The 14412-nt window shown below is 38.7% G+C and overlaps 1 protein-coding gene across 1 annotated transcript; it reads right to left on the reverse strand.

Moving 5' to 3' along the window:
- Window positions 1–878: 878 nt before the first annotated feature.
- FBXO43 (F-box protein 43) lies at window positions 879–13888 on the reverse strand (the record flags this gene model as incomplete). Its single annotated transcript, XM_080646231.1, is given in 7 exon segments — window positions 879–1127; window positions 1227–1430; window positions 6852–6954; window positions 9980–11446; window positions 11448–11451; window positions 13805–13870; window positions 13873–13888. Coding segments are annotated over 7 exon segments (2109 nt in total).
- Window positions 13889–14412: the final 524 nt, after the last annotated feature.

Genomic DNA, 14412 nt, shown 5'->3' on the forward strand with positions numbered 1-14412 from the left:
GGGGACTTCTCTTCCCAGCTCTGGGAGCCTGGGATGGGGGTCTGGTGTAGGGCTGGGACCCCTTGCTCCTTACAGGCAGCCTCTGAAGAGACTATCTCCCACCTGATGGAAAAAACGCCACACCTGGGTACCCATCCAGCCCGTCTTTGCCCCTCCGCCCCTCTTACCCATCTCACTGTACTTTCTTCTTTACTTCTCTATTGGTAGGACTTACATTTAGTCAGCTTAGTCAGCTTTTAGGTGGTTCTGAGTGATGTTGTTCTGTATTTTAGTTGTACTTTTGATGTGGTTGTGGGAGGCAGTGAGTACAGGCATTTACTTATGCTGCCATCTTGGTTCTCTCTAATATTAAATACATTTTATTTAACCAGAAGTCTGCCCAAATATAACACTCACCAAATTAAGAGAAAGCTTGAAATTATAAATTTAATAGAACTTCTGAAACATTTTATTTATATTTCATTTCAGTCAAATACTCATTTTCCAAATCTATAAGACCATCTCAGGTTCAAAAATTTTAATATTATTTGGAAAACTATTTTTAAAAAGTGATTGAAGATCATTTCAACATAGTGATGAAATGCACAATCTTTAAATATTACATGAAACAGTTAAATACATATAAATGATAACAATGAAAATTCTTTATTTAAAAACACTAAGTTATTAAAATGGGTAAAAGTGACATAGTAAAATAAAATTGTTTCTAAAGTCACTACCTTAAAGAAAACAATGACATGGATTTTAATATAAACAAAATAGGAAATAAATCATCATCTGTCATTAATGGGAAATTTTGCATGCTTTCAAAATATCCATAATTTTAAGTCAGACTAAAGGTTGCTTGGGGGAATGCTTCTTTTATATGTAAAGTCTCTTTAGAGGCGTTTTAAATTCCGCTTACTCTGGGCACTTCCTGGAAGAGGATCTTTTCTGTTTCTTGGCTTTGCTGCTCGTCTCCTACATTCTTCAGACCCATGGTAAGCACACAAACATAACACACAAAAGTCAAAACCACAGGCTGTGCGGCTACACAGTCCCCTTTTCTTATATGGCTGGTACTTAGCAGGGGACTGGCACCTCGGGCAAGGTTTTAATGCTTCATCAATAAAAAGTGTTTTGGCAACCTGCAGTAAAAGCATATATACTAAATCTTCTAGTTTCATATAGACAATCACTTTATTTCAAACTCTGTAAATATTTATTTCTAATAAGATAATACTTACCCTAACATATTCTTCCTGTTTACTATGTGAGTCATTAATTGAAGAGCTTGCTATAGGTGTCAAAACTTCTCCCCAAGGAGAAAATGTTGAAACCTGTTCTTTCTCAGAACTTGGTGTCCTAGCCTGAGCTTGTACAGATCTTAAAGCTGATCGATTTGAAAGCTGAAACCGAGTGGCAGCATCCTGAACATTTAATACAGCCTGCTGTGGTAAAAGACAAGAGGAGTCAATACTGTAATATCAGAAGTTCTAGGACAGCTTTCTGATGCACATGTATTTAAATGTTTGGACGTGGTTTTACACCACTAGAATTTTTTCCCTAAACCACTGGACATGGTTTTACACAACTAGAATTTTCTCCCTAAATCATATTTAAAAATTGAAAAATAGCCCGACAGGTGTGGCTTAGCAGTTAAGTGTCAACCTATGAACCAAGAGGTCATAGTTCGATTCAGGTTAGGGCACATGCCCAGGTTGCGGGCAAGAGGCAGCCAATCAATGATTTTCTCTCATCATTGATGTTCTCTCTCTCTCTCTCTCTCTCTCTCTCTCTCTCTCTCTCTCTCTCTCTCCTTTCCTCTCTGATATCAATTTTTTAAAATTGAAAATACATGTTAGCTTTTAGTTTGTATGATTATTTTTCTGTTTAAGGCATGGGTTGGCAGACTTTTCCTGAAAAAAGTCAGATAGTGTATATTTTACACTTCTCAGGTCAGATAGTCACAGCTACTCAACTGCTATTTTAGCAAAAGCAGCTGTAGCAATAGGTAAATGAGAGAGCAGTGCTGAGTTCTAATAAAACAATTTAAAAATACAGGTGATGGCTCAGCCAGTGATTCAGTGGTTGAGTGTTGACCTATGAACCAGGAGGTCATGGTTCAATTCCTGTTCAAGGCATATGCCTGGAGGTGTGCAGGAGGCAGCCGATCAATGATTCTCTCTCATCATTGATGTTTTCTATCCCTTTCTCCCTCTCTCTTCCTCTCTGAAATAAATAAAAACATATTTTTAAAATATAAAAATAGAGGTGATGGGTCCTGGCCGATGTGGCTCTGTGGTTGAAGCATCAGCCAGCCAGTGCACCAAAGGGTTGCAGGTTCGATTTACAGTCAACGCCATGTACCTGTGTTGTGGTTAGGGTGCATGCAGGAGCAACCAGTCCAGAGGCAATAGATTCATGTTTCTCCTCTCCTCTCCTCCCTCCCCCCCTCCCTCCCTTCCACTCTCTGAAAGGCAATGAGAAAAATGCCCTCATATGAGGATTAACGACAGCAACAAAAAAATACAGGTGATTGTGAGGATTTGGCCCACAGACTGGAGTTTGCCAACTTGTTTTAAGCCAGGATCTAAGAAGGGAATGAATCCTTTTAAAAGTTTGCTACGGGATATCATGAAATTCTTTGAAGGTTTTTACCTTTGCCACATATCAAAAGAGTAATGGGATTAGACTATGAGACTCAATTTGTTTGGCTATTGTTTGCAATACTTGTAAATACTTGATTCTTTTTTACCATTAAATTTTAAACAGCTTTGATATTTTAAAAGGATAAAAAGCAATCACTCTTATCTGAATTGGATTTCTACAGCACTCAAATATTCAGCCAAGAAATATTCTCAATGAGTAATCCTTACAGCCTTCTATTTTGTTGAAGGTGATAATAAAAATAATAAGTTTTTTAAAAACAAGTTGGCATTCTTAACCAATTATCAAAATAAAGTGAACTGCAGGTAAATTTCCACATGTGTTCAACTATAATTGTGTTTCCTCTCCCTTGATAGTCTTCTTTAGCCACTATTGGCTTCTAGCAATGGGGAAACCTAAAACATAAGAAATTACGGTAGAATAAATTTAGGAAATGAGGTTAGTTGGTCATGATCAATTACATGATTAACAGTTTAACAACATATACGTAAGTGTAATGGATGAATTGATTTTCAAGAATTAGAATTTGGTTGAACTTTTTCAAGGACTCAATACATCTCTATATTACATTTCTATGAATGATTTGTAGCCTAGGCCACAAGCACATGACACAATAGCACACAAAAATTTCTATGAATTTTTATGAAGTTGGTAAACACAGTAATTATGCATGCACCAAGAGAATAGAGATATGTTGTTGAAGCAAATTTCAGCCACAGAAGTAATATTCATTCATTTAACAGATATTATGGAAGACCTAAGGTGCCAAGTGAATTAAATAGTTCCATCCCTATTCTGGACCAATTATTTGTGTGTGCAATTATCTCTGAACAGTACAAAGCAAAGCAGTTAACAAAGGCACATGTCTGTGAACATCTAAATTTTCTGAAACATAGTCATCAACATGTTACCAGAAAACATTTAAATGTGAGAGTGGAGTCACCTTATGTTTGTTCATTTCCATGATTATAAAAAAAAACAGTGCAGAATACAGGAAATTTAGAAATGCAATGGAAAAGGTGTAGTATTCCAATTGTAATGTTCATTCTCACTGCTGCAAAGCAAACATAATATTGAGATCCTATTGCCCGTAGCTGGTCTGTGCCTTCTAATTTGCACACATAAGGAGCTTTCAGTGATATACAAGTGTGAGAAAAACTGTCTAACAACTTTGTTTCATAATGTTTGTTTTGGTTAATGATACATTAGGATAGTTCGGTAGAAAGCATCCAGTCCATATTAGAATAAGAGGGCACAGGACACCAGGAAGGATGTCCCTGAGGAAAAGAAGGAACAGGTAGAATACCTGATATGTTTGGACTTGCAGAGAGGAGATTTCCAGTTCTGGTGGATAATAGGAGATGAAATCAGGGACCTGTATAGAGAAACACTAAGCAAAAAAAGAAAGAAACTGGGCAATTATTAACTCTGGGGGTAAAAAAAGTTATATAAAAAATCTGCATATTACAACTGTCAAAAAGTCATAATAATCTCAACAGTCTTCATAATGTGAGTGCATAATTCTGATTCACTCCCAAGTGGTGTAGTTATACTCATTAAGATAGAAGAATGGGAGAAAAGCATTCAGAGAGGTGGGTAGATACTGCTAGTAGTGATGAGAGGCTAGAGAACAGACAATCCTGTAGAAAAAAAAATGCAAAAAAATAGCAGTTAAGGCATTCTATTTAGAAATGTCAGAAGGAACAACTGAAGAATTGAAAGTTATTGCCTCGATGGGGTAAGAAGAGTGGGAATGCAGAGGGCAGGAGGATGTGTTTTAAGTCTCATTGTCCAATTTAACTTTAACTATGTATTAGTTTTACTTTGATAAAAATTTTTTAGCCCTAGCTTGTTTGGCTCAGTGGATAAAGTGCCAGCCTGCAGATTGAAGGGTCCTGGGTTCGATTCCAGTCAAGGGCACATGCCCTGGTTGTGGGCTCGATTCCAAGTAGGGGACATGCAGGAGACAGCCAATGGATGGTTCTCTCTCATCATTGATGTTCCTCTCTCTCTCTCCCTCTCCCTTCCTCTCTGAAATCAATAAAAATATATTTTTTTAATTTTTAAATCAAACCAAAATAAGAAAAAAGAGTTCAAGTAAGGGGGAAAAAGTATAGTCCTTTAAGAAATCAAGGTTTAAAAAAATGGTGGCTAGGCTATGAAAATAATATTTTATTTAGAATTACCTAAAAGGTTGCCATACACAATCACAAGTTTCTACCTTATAATATGTAAGGAGTACATGGGGCTTAATGTTTAATATTAGTAGGTTCTAGCTTTAAAAAAGTGTGTTTTAAGTCTGTCGTTAGCATGTAGGGCAGCACTCTAAAAAGATACATTAGGAAGGCAATAAATACCTTCACTATTATAAGCTCCCAAAGCCAACAGCTGTAACCGTAAGTTTCCAGGAGCTATGAATAAGTTGTAAGGCAACTGATTACAAGCAAGATGGTAAAACTTTTCTCCAAAGTAAAATAAAAAGTCAGAGCAGTCTCTAATATTTAACAGAATCCCTAATATTTCATTGTAATGAGAAACTCACCCATTTGTATCTCGGTGCTCTTATTTGTCTTATGCTATGCTTCATTTCAATTATTGTATTTTATCAAATTGGAAATTTCCTTTAATATGCTATTAAATACTTTCTACTAGGGCAAGAATAAAAGGGTGAACTCTCACTCTCCTTTGGTATTGATGCCTAAGAAAGGCCTAAAAGTTTGAACATAAAGATGGTTGCCAGAATCATCAGATGCCTATTACAGCAAGGAGGACTTTTCTTGTACCTTCAAAGCTGGATCTCAAATCTTCAAAAGGGGTACAAGTTTATGGTGCTTTACCAGTCATAATCTGCCATGCTCACTCACCTCTAGGCCTTCATATATATTACTAGAGGTCCGGTGCATGAAATTCGTGCACAGAGTGGGGGTGTCCCTCAGCCCAGCCTGCACCCTCTCCAATCTGGGGACCCCTCGAGGGATGTCCGACTGCCCGTTTAGGCCCGATCCCAGTAGGACATCCCTCTCACAATCCAGGACTGCTGGCTCCCAACTGCTCGCCTGTCTGCCTTCCTCATTGCCCCTAACCGATTCTGCCTGCCAGCCTGATCACCCCCTAACCACTCCCCTGCCAGTCTGATTGACGCCTAACTGCTCCCCTGCCAGCCTGATTGCCCCTAACTGCCCTCCCCTGATGGCCTGGTCACCTCTAACTGCCCTCCCCTGCAGGCCTGGTCACCCCTAACTGCTCTCCCCTACAGGCCTGGTCACCCCTAACTGCCCTCCCCTGAAGGCCTGGTCCCCTCAACTGCCCTCCCCTGCAGGCCTGGGTCCCCTGCAACTGCCCTTCCCTGCAGGCCCCGTCACCCCCAACTTCCCTCCTCTGCTGGCCTGGTCACCCCTAACTGCCCTCCCCTGCAGGCTTGATCGCCCCCAACTGCCCTCCCTTGCAGGCCTGGTCCCTCCCAACTGCCCTCCCCTGCTGGCCTGATCGCCCACAACTGCCCTCCTTTGCAGGCCTGGTCCCTCCCAACTGCCCTCCCCTGCTGGCCATCTTGTGGTGGCCATCTTGTGTCCACATGGGGGCAGCCATCTTTGACCACATGGGGGCAGCCATCTTGTATGTTGGAGTGATGGTCAATCTGCATATTACTCTTTTATTAGGTAGGATTCCTTCTGCTGGAACACTATTCTGTCTCAGCTGAGATACACTTTTTCTGAAACGCCTTCTCTTGATCCCTAAGTATCAAACATTCCTTTTAAATGTTCCAATAGAACTAACTCTGGTCACCCCTACCTATATTACTCACAAGACATGAGCTCCAAGAGAGCAGGGACCATGTCAGGAATGTTCACCATTGTATTCTAAGCAACTAGCACATATCATCCACTAAAAAGACTGAAAAAATGCTGTAGGAATATCTAATTATGAATAGGATCCAGTATATCACTAGTATTCAAATACTGCTAACAGCACATACACTAAACAACAACAAAAGCCAACAAGATGTTCTTGATGCTAAGTAGTCTACTCCACTTATAGTCCAGAAGGAAATAGAGTTTGGGAAAAGAAAAAAGGTGAGAGTGAACGTTTGCTAAATGGAAAAGGGTAAAAGACAGGAGAATCAAATTTGGTTGCCGAGCAATACGGGATCAATAGATGTTTATATTTTAGAATCCATTTTAGAAAAGTATTATATACATTACCTTAGCATCTGTTTTCAGTTGTGTGAGATAAAATCTCCTCCTCTGATTTGCTTTTTTATTTTGAACAATAATTTCACGCCAATTTCTGCTCACGCTCCAAACACTATGACAAAAAGATCAGTCCTTATATTGTATATATACCACAAGATTAACATTTTCTGCATATGGCAATTAATAAGAAAAACTGTTTTTAAAGATTTTAGATAGTAAATTTTAAACCTAAAATTTACATTAAAAATATGATTTAATCTATATCAGTTTCTTATGGTTCCACCATATGAAAGAAATCCTATTAAATATATGTCAGCATTATGTTGATAAATTATTATCTTATAAATGGTTAAGGGAAAAACACAGTTTAATGTAAAGCCAATATGAGTCCATGGGAGACTGATTAAGAGGATTTTATTTCAAATGTGACACTAAGATTGAAAACATGACTTGCAGCAAATGATTATCATTTATAGCATAAGAGGTTTTTTACTTTTTTAATCAATTTCTCTTATAAATGTATTTAACAAATCTGTCATTTTCATTAAACAAACATAAGAACAATCAATCCTTCATTGGAAGTACTAAATGTCAAATAATAAATACTATTATGGGCAGCACTACAAAGTTTCTATCTTATAAATCACAGTTTAAGAGAATGAAGCAACTAAAAAAATTATATTCAGTGATTGCTTGTTACTAACTTTGACTATACTATTAAAGAAAAGTAATCCTTCAACTGTTAATCTTGTCTTTTTATTACTCTAAACTAATTACTAAAAGACAGTTGAAATACAAAGTCACATATTAAGTTAATACTTGAGCTGTCAACACTACTATTCTTCCAGCTACCATGGCTGCTTCAGTTGCCACTGCCTCTCCCTAAACTGGTACATGTATCTTATAGCAGACTGATGAAAAGGAAGATGCAGAAAGTCACCCACTAATTGGGAAGAAATGAACTATATACTGGGTATTTGCCACAGCTATTTCAACTAACTATAATCTCCAATTACCAAGAATGAACATTGCTAACATTATACATGCATTCTACAATACAAATACTATAAATTTTAAGGGCTGGGCAGGAAAGGTAATTATTGCAATACTAGAAGCCCAATGCATGAAATCCGTGCAGGGGAGGGAGGTCCCCTCAGCCCGGCCTGTGCCCTCTCGAAATCTGGGACCCCTCACTCCTAACTGCCCGCCTGTTTGCTCCTTACCACTTGGCTCGCAGCTCCTTAGCACTGCCGCGGAGGCTATAGATATAGAGGCTCCCGCCACCGCCACTGCGCCTACCAGCCATGAGCCAGGCTTCTGGCTGAGCAGTGCTCCCTCTGTGGGAGCACACTGACCACAGCTGCCCCCCTGGTGGTCAGTGTGCATCATAGTGACCGGTTATTCTGGTCGTCCCGGTCGTTCCACCGGAATGGTTGCTGGGCTTTTATATATATATCAATGATTGAGTATCAACTACTCCCAGAAGTAAATACCCAAAAGCATCACCTTAAGTTTTCATTTTAACTAGTCAGTATCCAAATACTCCAGAATATAAAAATAAAATTCCTATATCTCAGCCATCACTTAACTTTTAAACAAATTATCTCATTTGAACATTTTTAAAAGATGTGCACATATATGTGTACAAAATCTGTTTATTATCCTACTTGGGTTAAACCAAGTACATTCCTGATCAAATCTATTTGGAAAGGCTTTACACCTTAATAAGTTTGTGAAAAAGTCTAGATTAGAAATTCAGAGGACTGAATTGTAGATCTGGATCCATCCTTATCTCCTTGAGTTATTGGCTGGTCACTTAACTTCTCTGGAGCTCAGTTTCCTCGTTTTCAAAATACAGGATTGGACTAGATATGTCAGACTTCCAGCTATGAAATTCTACAATTCTCGGCAATAGCCTACAAGTAATTTATGCGAGGACAGTGAAGCAGGGCTCTAATAGAAATTGTGTAGCCATAAAAACAGTAAGGACTCCATGAACCAAACTGACATATCCCTATCAAAAAAAGAGGTTCACTAACTCTCCAGCATGTCCTCCCCCAACCATTACCTTGCAGAAATCCTGTTTCACATGACTTCCTGCCTTCCTAGTTATGGCATTCACAAGGGTCTTGTCTTCTGATAGTCCTGGGACTCTTCAAAATTGCCAGTATGAACAGGGTCTCACTTTAGTCTTTGTAACCCTAGTCCCCACCCTCAATACTCCTAAATGTCTTAGTTTCTCTTTAGTTATATAGCAGCACTCAATACACTGAAATCTCTGGGATCACAAATTCTTCAGTTTCTAATCCCTTAAAATTCCCCAAATTAATTAATTTCCATTGCTGTTGGCAATTAAAATGAAATAATCTATATTCCCTTGGTCTCTAGAACTTAAGTAACTAAATGCTATCCTTTGTATATTGTAATTTCTTAGTCACAATAATGCTTTATATTATTTCTGACCAAGTATTATACTTTACAACAATTTTCAATCTGACAACAGGATGTGAACTATTAAATAAATCCTTAAATAACTTTCATGGACTAAAGCATGCCATTTTGAAAATCTAAAGTACAACTTTTATAAACTCTCCTTCCAAATGTCAGGGACATGAACTTTATCTCAAAGACTATATTATTGCTTCTAAAGCAGGCTTTTAGCCTGGCTGGTGGTGCTCAGTGGATTGAACATCATCCCATGAACCAAGAGGTCACAAGTTTGATTCCCGGGCATGACCAGATTGCAGGCTCGACCTCCAGTGTGGGGCTTGCAGGAGGGAACTGATAAATTATTCTCTCTCATCATTGATGTTTCTATCTCTCTATCCCTCAAGCTGCCTCTCTGAAATCAATAAAGATATACATATTTTTAAAAGTTGCCCAGTTGGTGTGGCTCAGTGGTTGAACATCGATCCAGAAACCAAGAGGTCATGGTTCAATTCCTGGTCAGGGTACATACCCGGATTAGGGGTTCGATCCTCAATACAGGGCATGTAGGAGGCAGCCAATCAATCATCGGTGTTTCTATCTCTCTATCCCTCTCTCTCATTCTCTTTTAAAAATTTAATAAAAACATATTTTAAAATTTCTTAATGTGTTAAAACTCTTTTATTTCAGAAAAAAAAAATATTTCTTACCTGCATAGGCTTTCTGCAGACAAGGAATCTAAAACAATTGCAAGAATATGCTTTAGATTTCTATATTTTAATTCTGTTAAGATGTCCAGTTTTTCTATACCCATTTTCTTGCCAATCAGTCCTGCAAGTACACACTGCAGTATAGCTATTTTTGCCTCATCCCTGTCTTCTAAGAATTCGCATGTACCACTTTGCTGGAATCTTTTCTTTTTGTTTTTCATAAAGAGCTCATGCACTAACTGCAAGGCTGGGGTGTTTGATAAATCATTAAAGCCTAAAATCAGTTCCTCACTCTGACTGTCACTGCTAGGCTGACTCTCTGAGATGTCTGAAGAAGCTGCTGATGTTGTTTCAGATTCAAAGTGGATGATCTGGCTTTCCTCTTCTGTCTCAGACTGTGAGCCTTGTTCCCGAAGGGTGGACAGTCTTCTCAACCTTCCAAGGCGCCTTGACCTTCTTATGGGGTCCTCCACTTTGAGAGTTCCCTTATGTTTCTGAAGTAGTTCTTGAAAAGAACTCTCCTGGTCAGAGAGGGAATCTGATTTATCAAAGAAAAGTGAGTAAAAACCACTGTCTTCAGGTGTTGAATTATTGCTTCTCACTTGAGGAAAAAGCCTTTGACTTGCCTTAAATTTAATGTTTGCTACAGGGCTATTTATTGGAGTCACAAATATGTCCTCATCTGTTTCACAAGTTGTTCCACTACCAGAGGAGCCCAGAAGTTCAGGAAATGTATTCTCATCATTAACACATGGACTACTATCACTAAAGTCATGGGTGATAGAGTCTTTAAAATTATTGCCCTGAATTGGTGATATACATTCAACTTCAAACAGGCTACAGTCATCTTTGGAGTCATCAACTGTGGAAGTCTTCTGTTGAGAAAAATTAAGTCTCAATTTTTGAGGGCTTGAAGTCGCTTCTTCTGTTTTCAAAGTACTAGTAACTAAAGCACTAAAATTATTTTGCTTTGGAAAACCTGAAGCACTGCTTGGAGTATCTTTTTCAAAGTTGAGAACCTCGCTTAAACAACTTTCTATAGAACTATCTTGTGATTCAAAATTTCCCTTTAGAGGAGAGAAAGATACATCCAGCCTTCTGCGTCGTCGTAAATAACGTCTTCCATTGAGTCTAGGAGTGTCACAAAAGTCTGGGGGTTCGCCCGATTTCTTCCTAAAGAAGACAATTCTCTTTTTTTTAGTAGGGGTCTCTAAAGGATTTGTTACGTCCAGATTTGTTTCATAAAATTCACAGTTTAATGTTGGGTCTTCGTACTTCTTTACCAAAAATTCTTTATCTGTATCAAAGCTGCAAGATTTTAACAACTCATTGTAGTCACTATCATGAAGTGAAAATGTGGAACAAAAATCTCTGAAGCTGGAGTACTTGATATTGACAGGAGAGTCCATCTCATTTTCTACTCCAGTTCCAACCTGACCTGAATGCCTTTCTGACATCTTCAAAACCTGTTTCTAAAACGTGAAAATAGATGTTATTCTTCCTTTGAAATGCACAGCTTGACAACTTACACCAAAATATACTATTTGTGATGAGTACAGCTAATAACAGAAATTTTATGACAATAAAAAAGTTATTTTTTACTTGACTATGCATAGTCTAAGCACCATGCACAAATATTTTCCTGAACTATACTTGAGGAGAAAAAAATCTGGCAGTATAATTTTTACATGATTTTATTACCTTATGATTTTAACAGCACTAAAGTATAGCAGCACTAAAATACCACTATTTGTGGTATATCCACTCTTTATAATGTTCTTGAAATTCCAAATAAAAATTTCAATTACTTAAAGAAATGTGACTCAGTAATTATATATTTATAAGGAATGACACTAGCAAATACTTTACTCCTTAATTTTTCCAACAGTATCATCACATTCCTTCTTTTTAGAAACTCAAATTAAATCTAAACTCAAAGGAAGAAAGATATCAAAGGATACTAAGATAACTGTTAATCTTTCAAAGTTTTCTCCACACCAAATATAATTTTTCTCTATTAAAAAATCCTGAGAAGAGCCCTAACCGGTTTGGCTCAGTGGATAGAGCTTCGGCCTGCAGACTAAAGGGTCCCAGGTTAAATTCCGGTCAAGGGCATGTACCTTGGTTGCGGGCACATCCCCAGTGGGAGGTGTGCAGGAGGCAGCTGATCGATGTTTCTCTCTCATCGATGTTTCTAGCTCTCTATCCCTCTCCCTTCCTCTCTGTAAAATATCAATAAAATATATTTTAAAAAATCCTGAGAAGATATATTTTGACTATAATGGGAAAGTAATTTATTTATGCCTAAGTTATATCAGTTAAATATTTGAATGCATGAGGTGGTGTTGTTTTTTTAATTGCTATTCTAACCACAAAATCAAGTGGTTTCTTTATAATGATCATTACATCATTATTACTTGGCAAAGTATCTTAGTCTTTTTCAACCTATATTCTTTTCTGGCAAATTTCACATGTTTCTTTATGATCTTGATCCCCTTAGATCCTGAGAATCACTGCTATCTTTTGCACATGCTTACCAGCCAAGACTATCAACTTTTGCTTTCTAGAATTTTTATTAATTTTAAAACAAATTGTTTTCAATGTATTAATAAAATAGAATATGTTTTAACATTTCACCCCCAACCACGAATGTTTTCCCCTCTCTAAGAATCATTCTAGTAACAGTTTCGTTCATGTCATTTGGCAAAATTAAGTCAAGGAATCCTTTCAAAAAGTTAAAACAAATGCAACTATTCTACTACTTCACCACTAGGTGTCTCACCGTGCTAGACTTTGGGAAACTGAGAGGCAAATTGTTAGAAATAAAGTGGAGGGGGGGGGGCTGGCTAGAAGGGGTAAGTGGGTGTGGGAGACGGGGGACATATGTACTACTTTTAACAATAAAGATTTATAAAAAAAAATATTAGCCCATAAAAAAAACCCCATAGGCTACTTGTTATAAACATACAAAAAAAAAAAAAATTCCTAATTTTTTCCTGTTCATCTACACATTTGAAGTTGCCTCTGCCCTGACTGGTTTGGTTCAGTGGAATAGAGCATTGACCTGCGGACGCAAGGGTCCTGGGTTCAACTCTGGTCAAGGGCATATACCTTGGTTGTGGGCACATCCTCAGTAGGGGGTGTGCAGGAGGCAGCTGACTGATGTTTCTCTCTCATTGATATTTTGAACTCTCTATTTCCGCACTGTAAAAAATCAATAAAATATATTTTCTAAAAATGTTGCCTCAAACGTGCTATCTTTGTTGTCAACATGGTCATCTTTCTACTATCCTGACATTAGTCTGAAAGAAAACTTGGTTCTTCAAAACTAACTTTTAAATTATTTAAAATTATTCATGCCAGCCCTCACTGGTTTGGCTCAGAGGGCAGAGCCTTGGCTTGCTAACTGAAGGGTCCAAGTTCAATTCCCATCAGGGCACATGCGGGGTTGACTGATCCCCAGCAGGGGGCGTGCAGGAGGCAGCCGATCAATGATTCTCTCATCACTGATGTTTCCATTTCTCTCCCTCTCCTTCCCTCTCTGAAATCAATAAAAATATATTTAAAAAATAAAATAAAATTATTCATGCCAAATCACGGAATTCCCATTGACTTACTTAATTTTACTGACTCAACAGTTCACTGATGAATCAAACAAGCCTCCTTAATATTCAGTTCTTAACACCAGGCTCCTGATAAAGGGTTGAGAACGATTCTATCGTGCTCTTAGAAAGAAAGAAAAAAGCACTTGTCAAATAGGATAATGAAATACGTGTTTAACTATATTAAAACCAAACCTCCATCTGATAAAGTGGGAAATCTTACCACCAGTAAATCTTGAGCTCTTAGATGCCAAAGTTATGTAGGTTTCCAAACCAGAAAATCTCTCATTTTGCCTTTAAAATTCATGTCAAAGGAATATCGCTTAAAGAGAAAAGTTTAGCGTGAGTAACTAACTGAAACGTGCAGTAGCACGGTGACTGCAACATTCGAGGGTATGGGAAGGACACGGGGCAGGGATCCTAACACTTGGAAAGGCCTAAATCACATTAAATTTCCTTCAGCTTTTCCAGACAACAGGAATTTTAATACCCTTGTTTTCTCCGGCTAGTGTGAGAACTGAGGAAAAGCCCCAAATTCGGGTTTCTGGGGCTCCAGGGTAAGCGCGGCGCCGACCGGCCTCCCCGAGGTGCTCTCGGCGTGCGCGGCCGGGTAACGGTCTCGCCGCCGCTTCCCTCCCGACCTTCCCCCGCGGGGCGGCTCCGGCCTGGAGAGCCGCTGACAGGCCGATGTCGAGCGGTGTCACCTGGAGCCCAGCGAGTGAAGGGACCGTTTCGAGGCGCTCTCCACTCCCAGCACCTGGAAAACAAAGTGGGGCGCGGGGCTGAGGGACGCCCAGAGGCCCTCTGGGCCCCACACACCTGGGCCCCCAC

This window comes from Plecotus auritus, assembly GCF_963455305.1.
Source record: "Plecotus auritus genome assembly, chromosome: 11".
Classification (NCBI taxonomy): Eukaryota; Metazoa; Chordata; class Mammalia; order Chiroptera; family Vespertilionidae; genus Plecotus; species Plecotus auritus.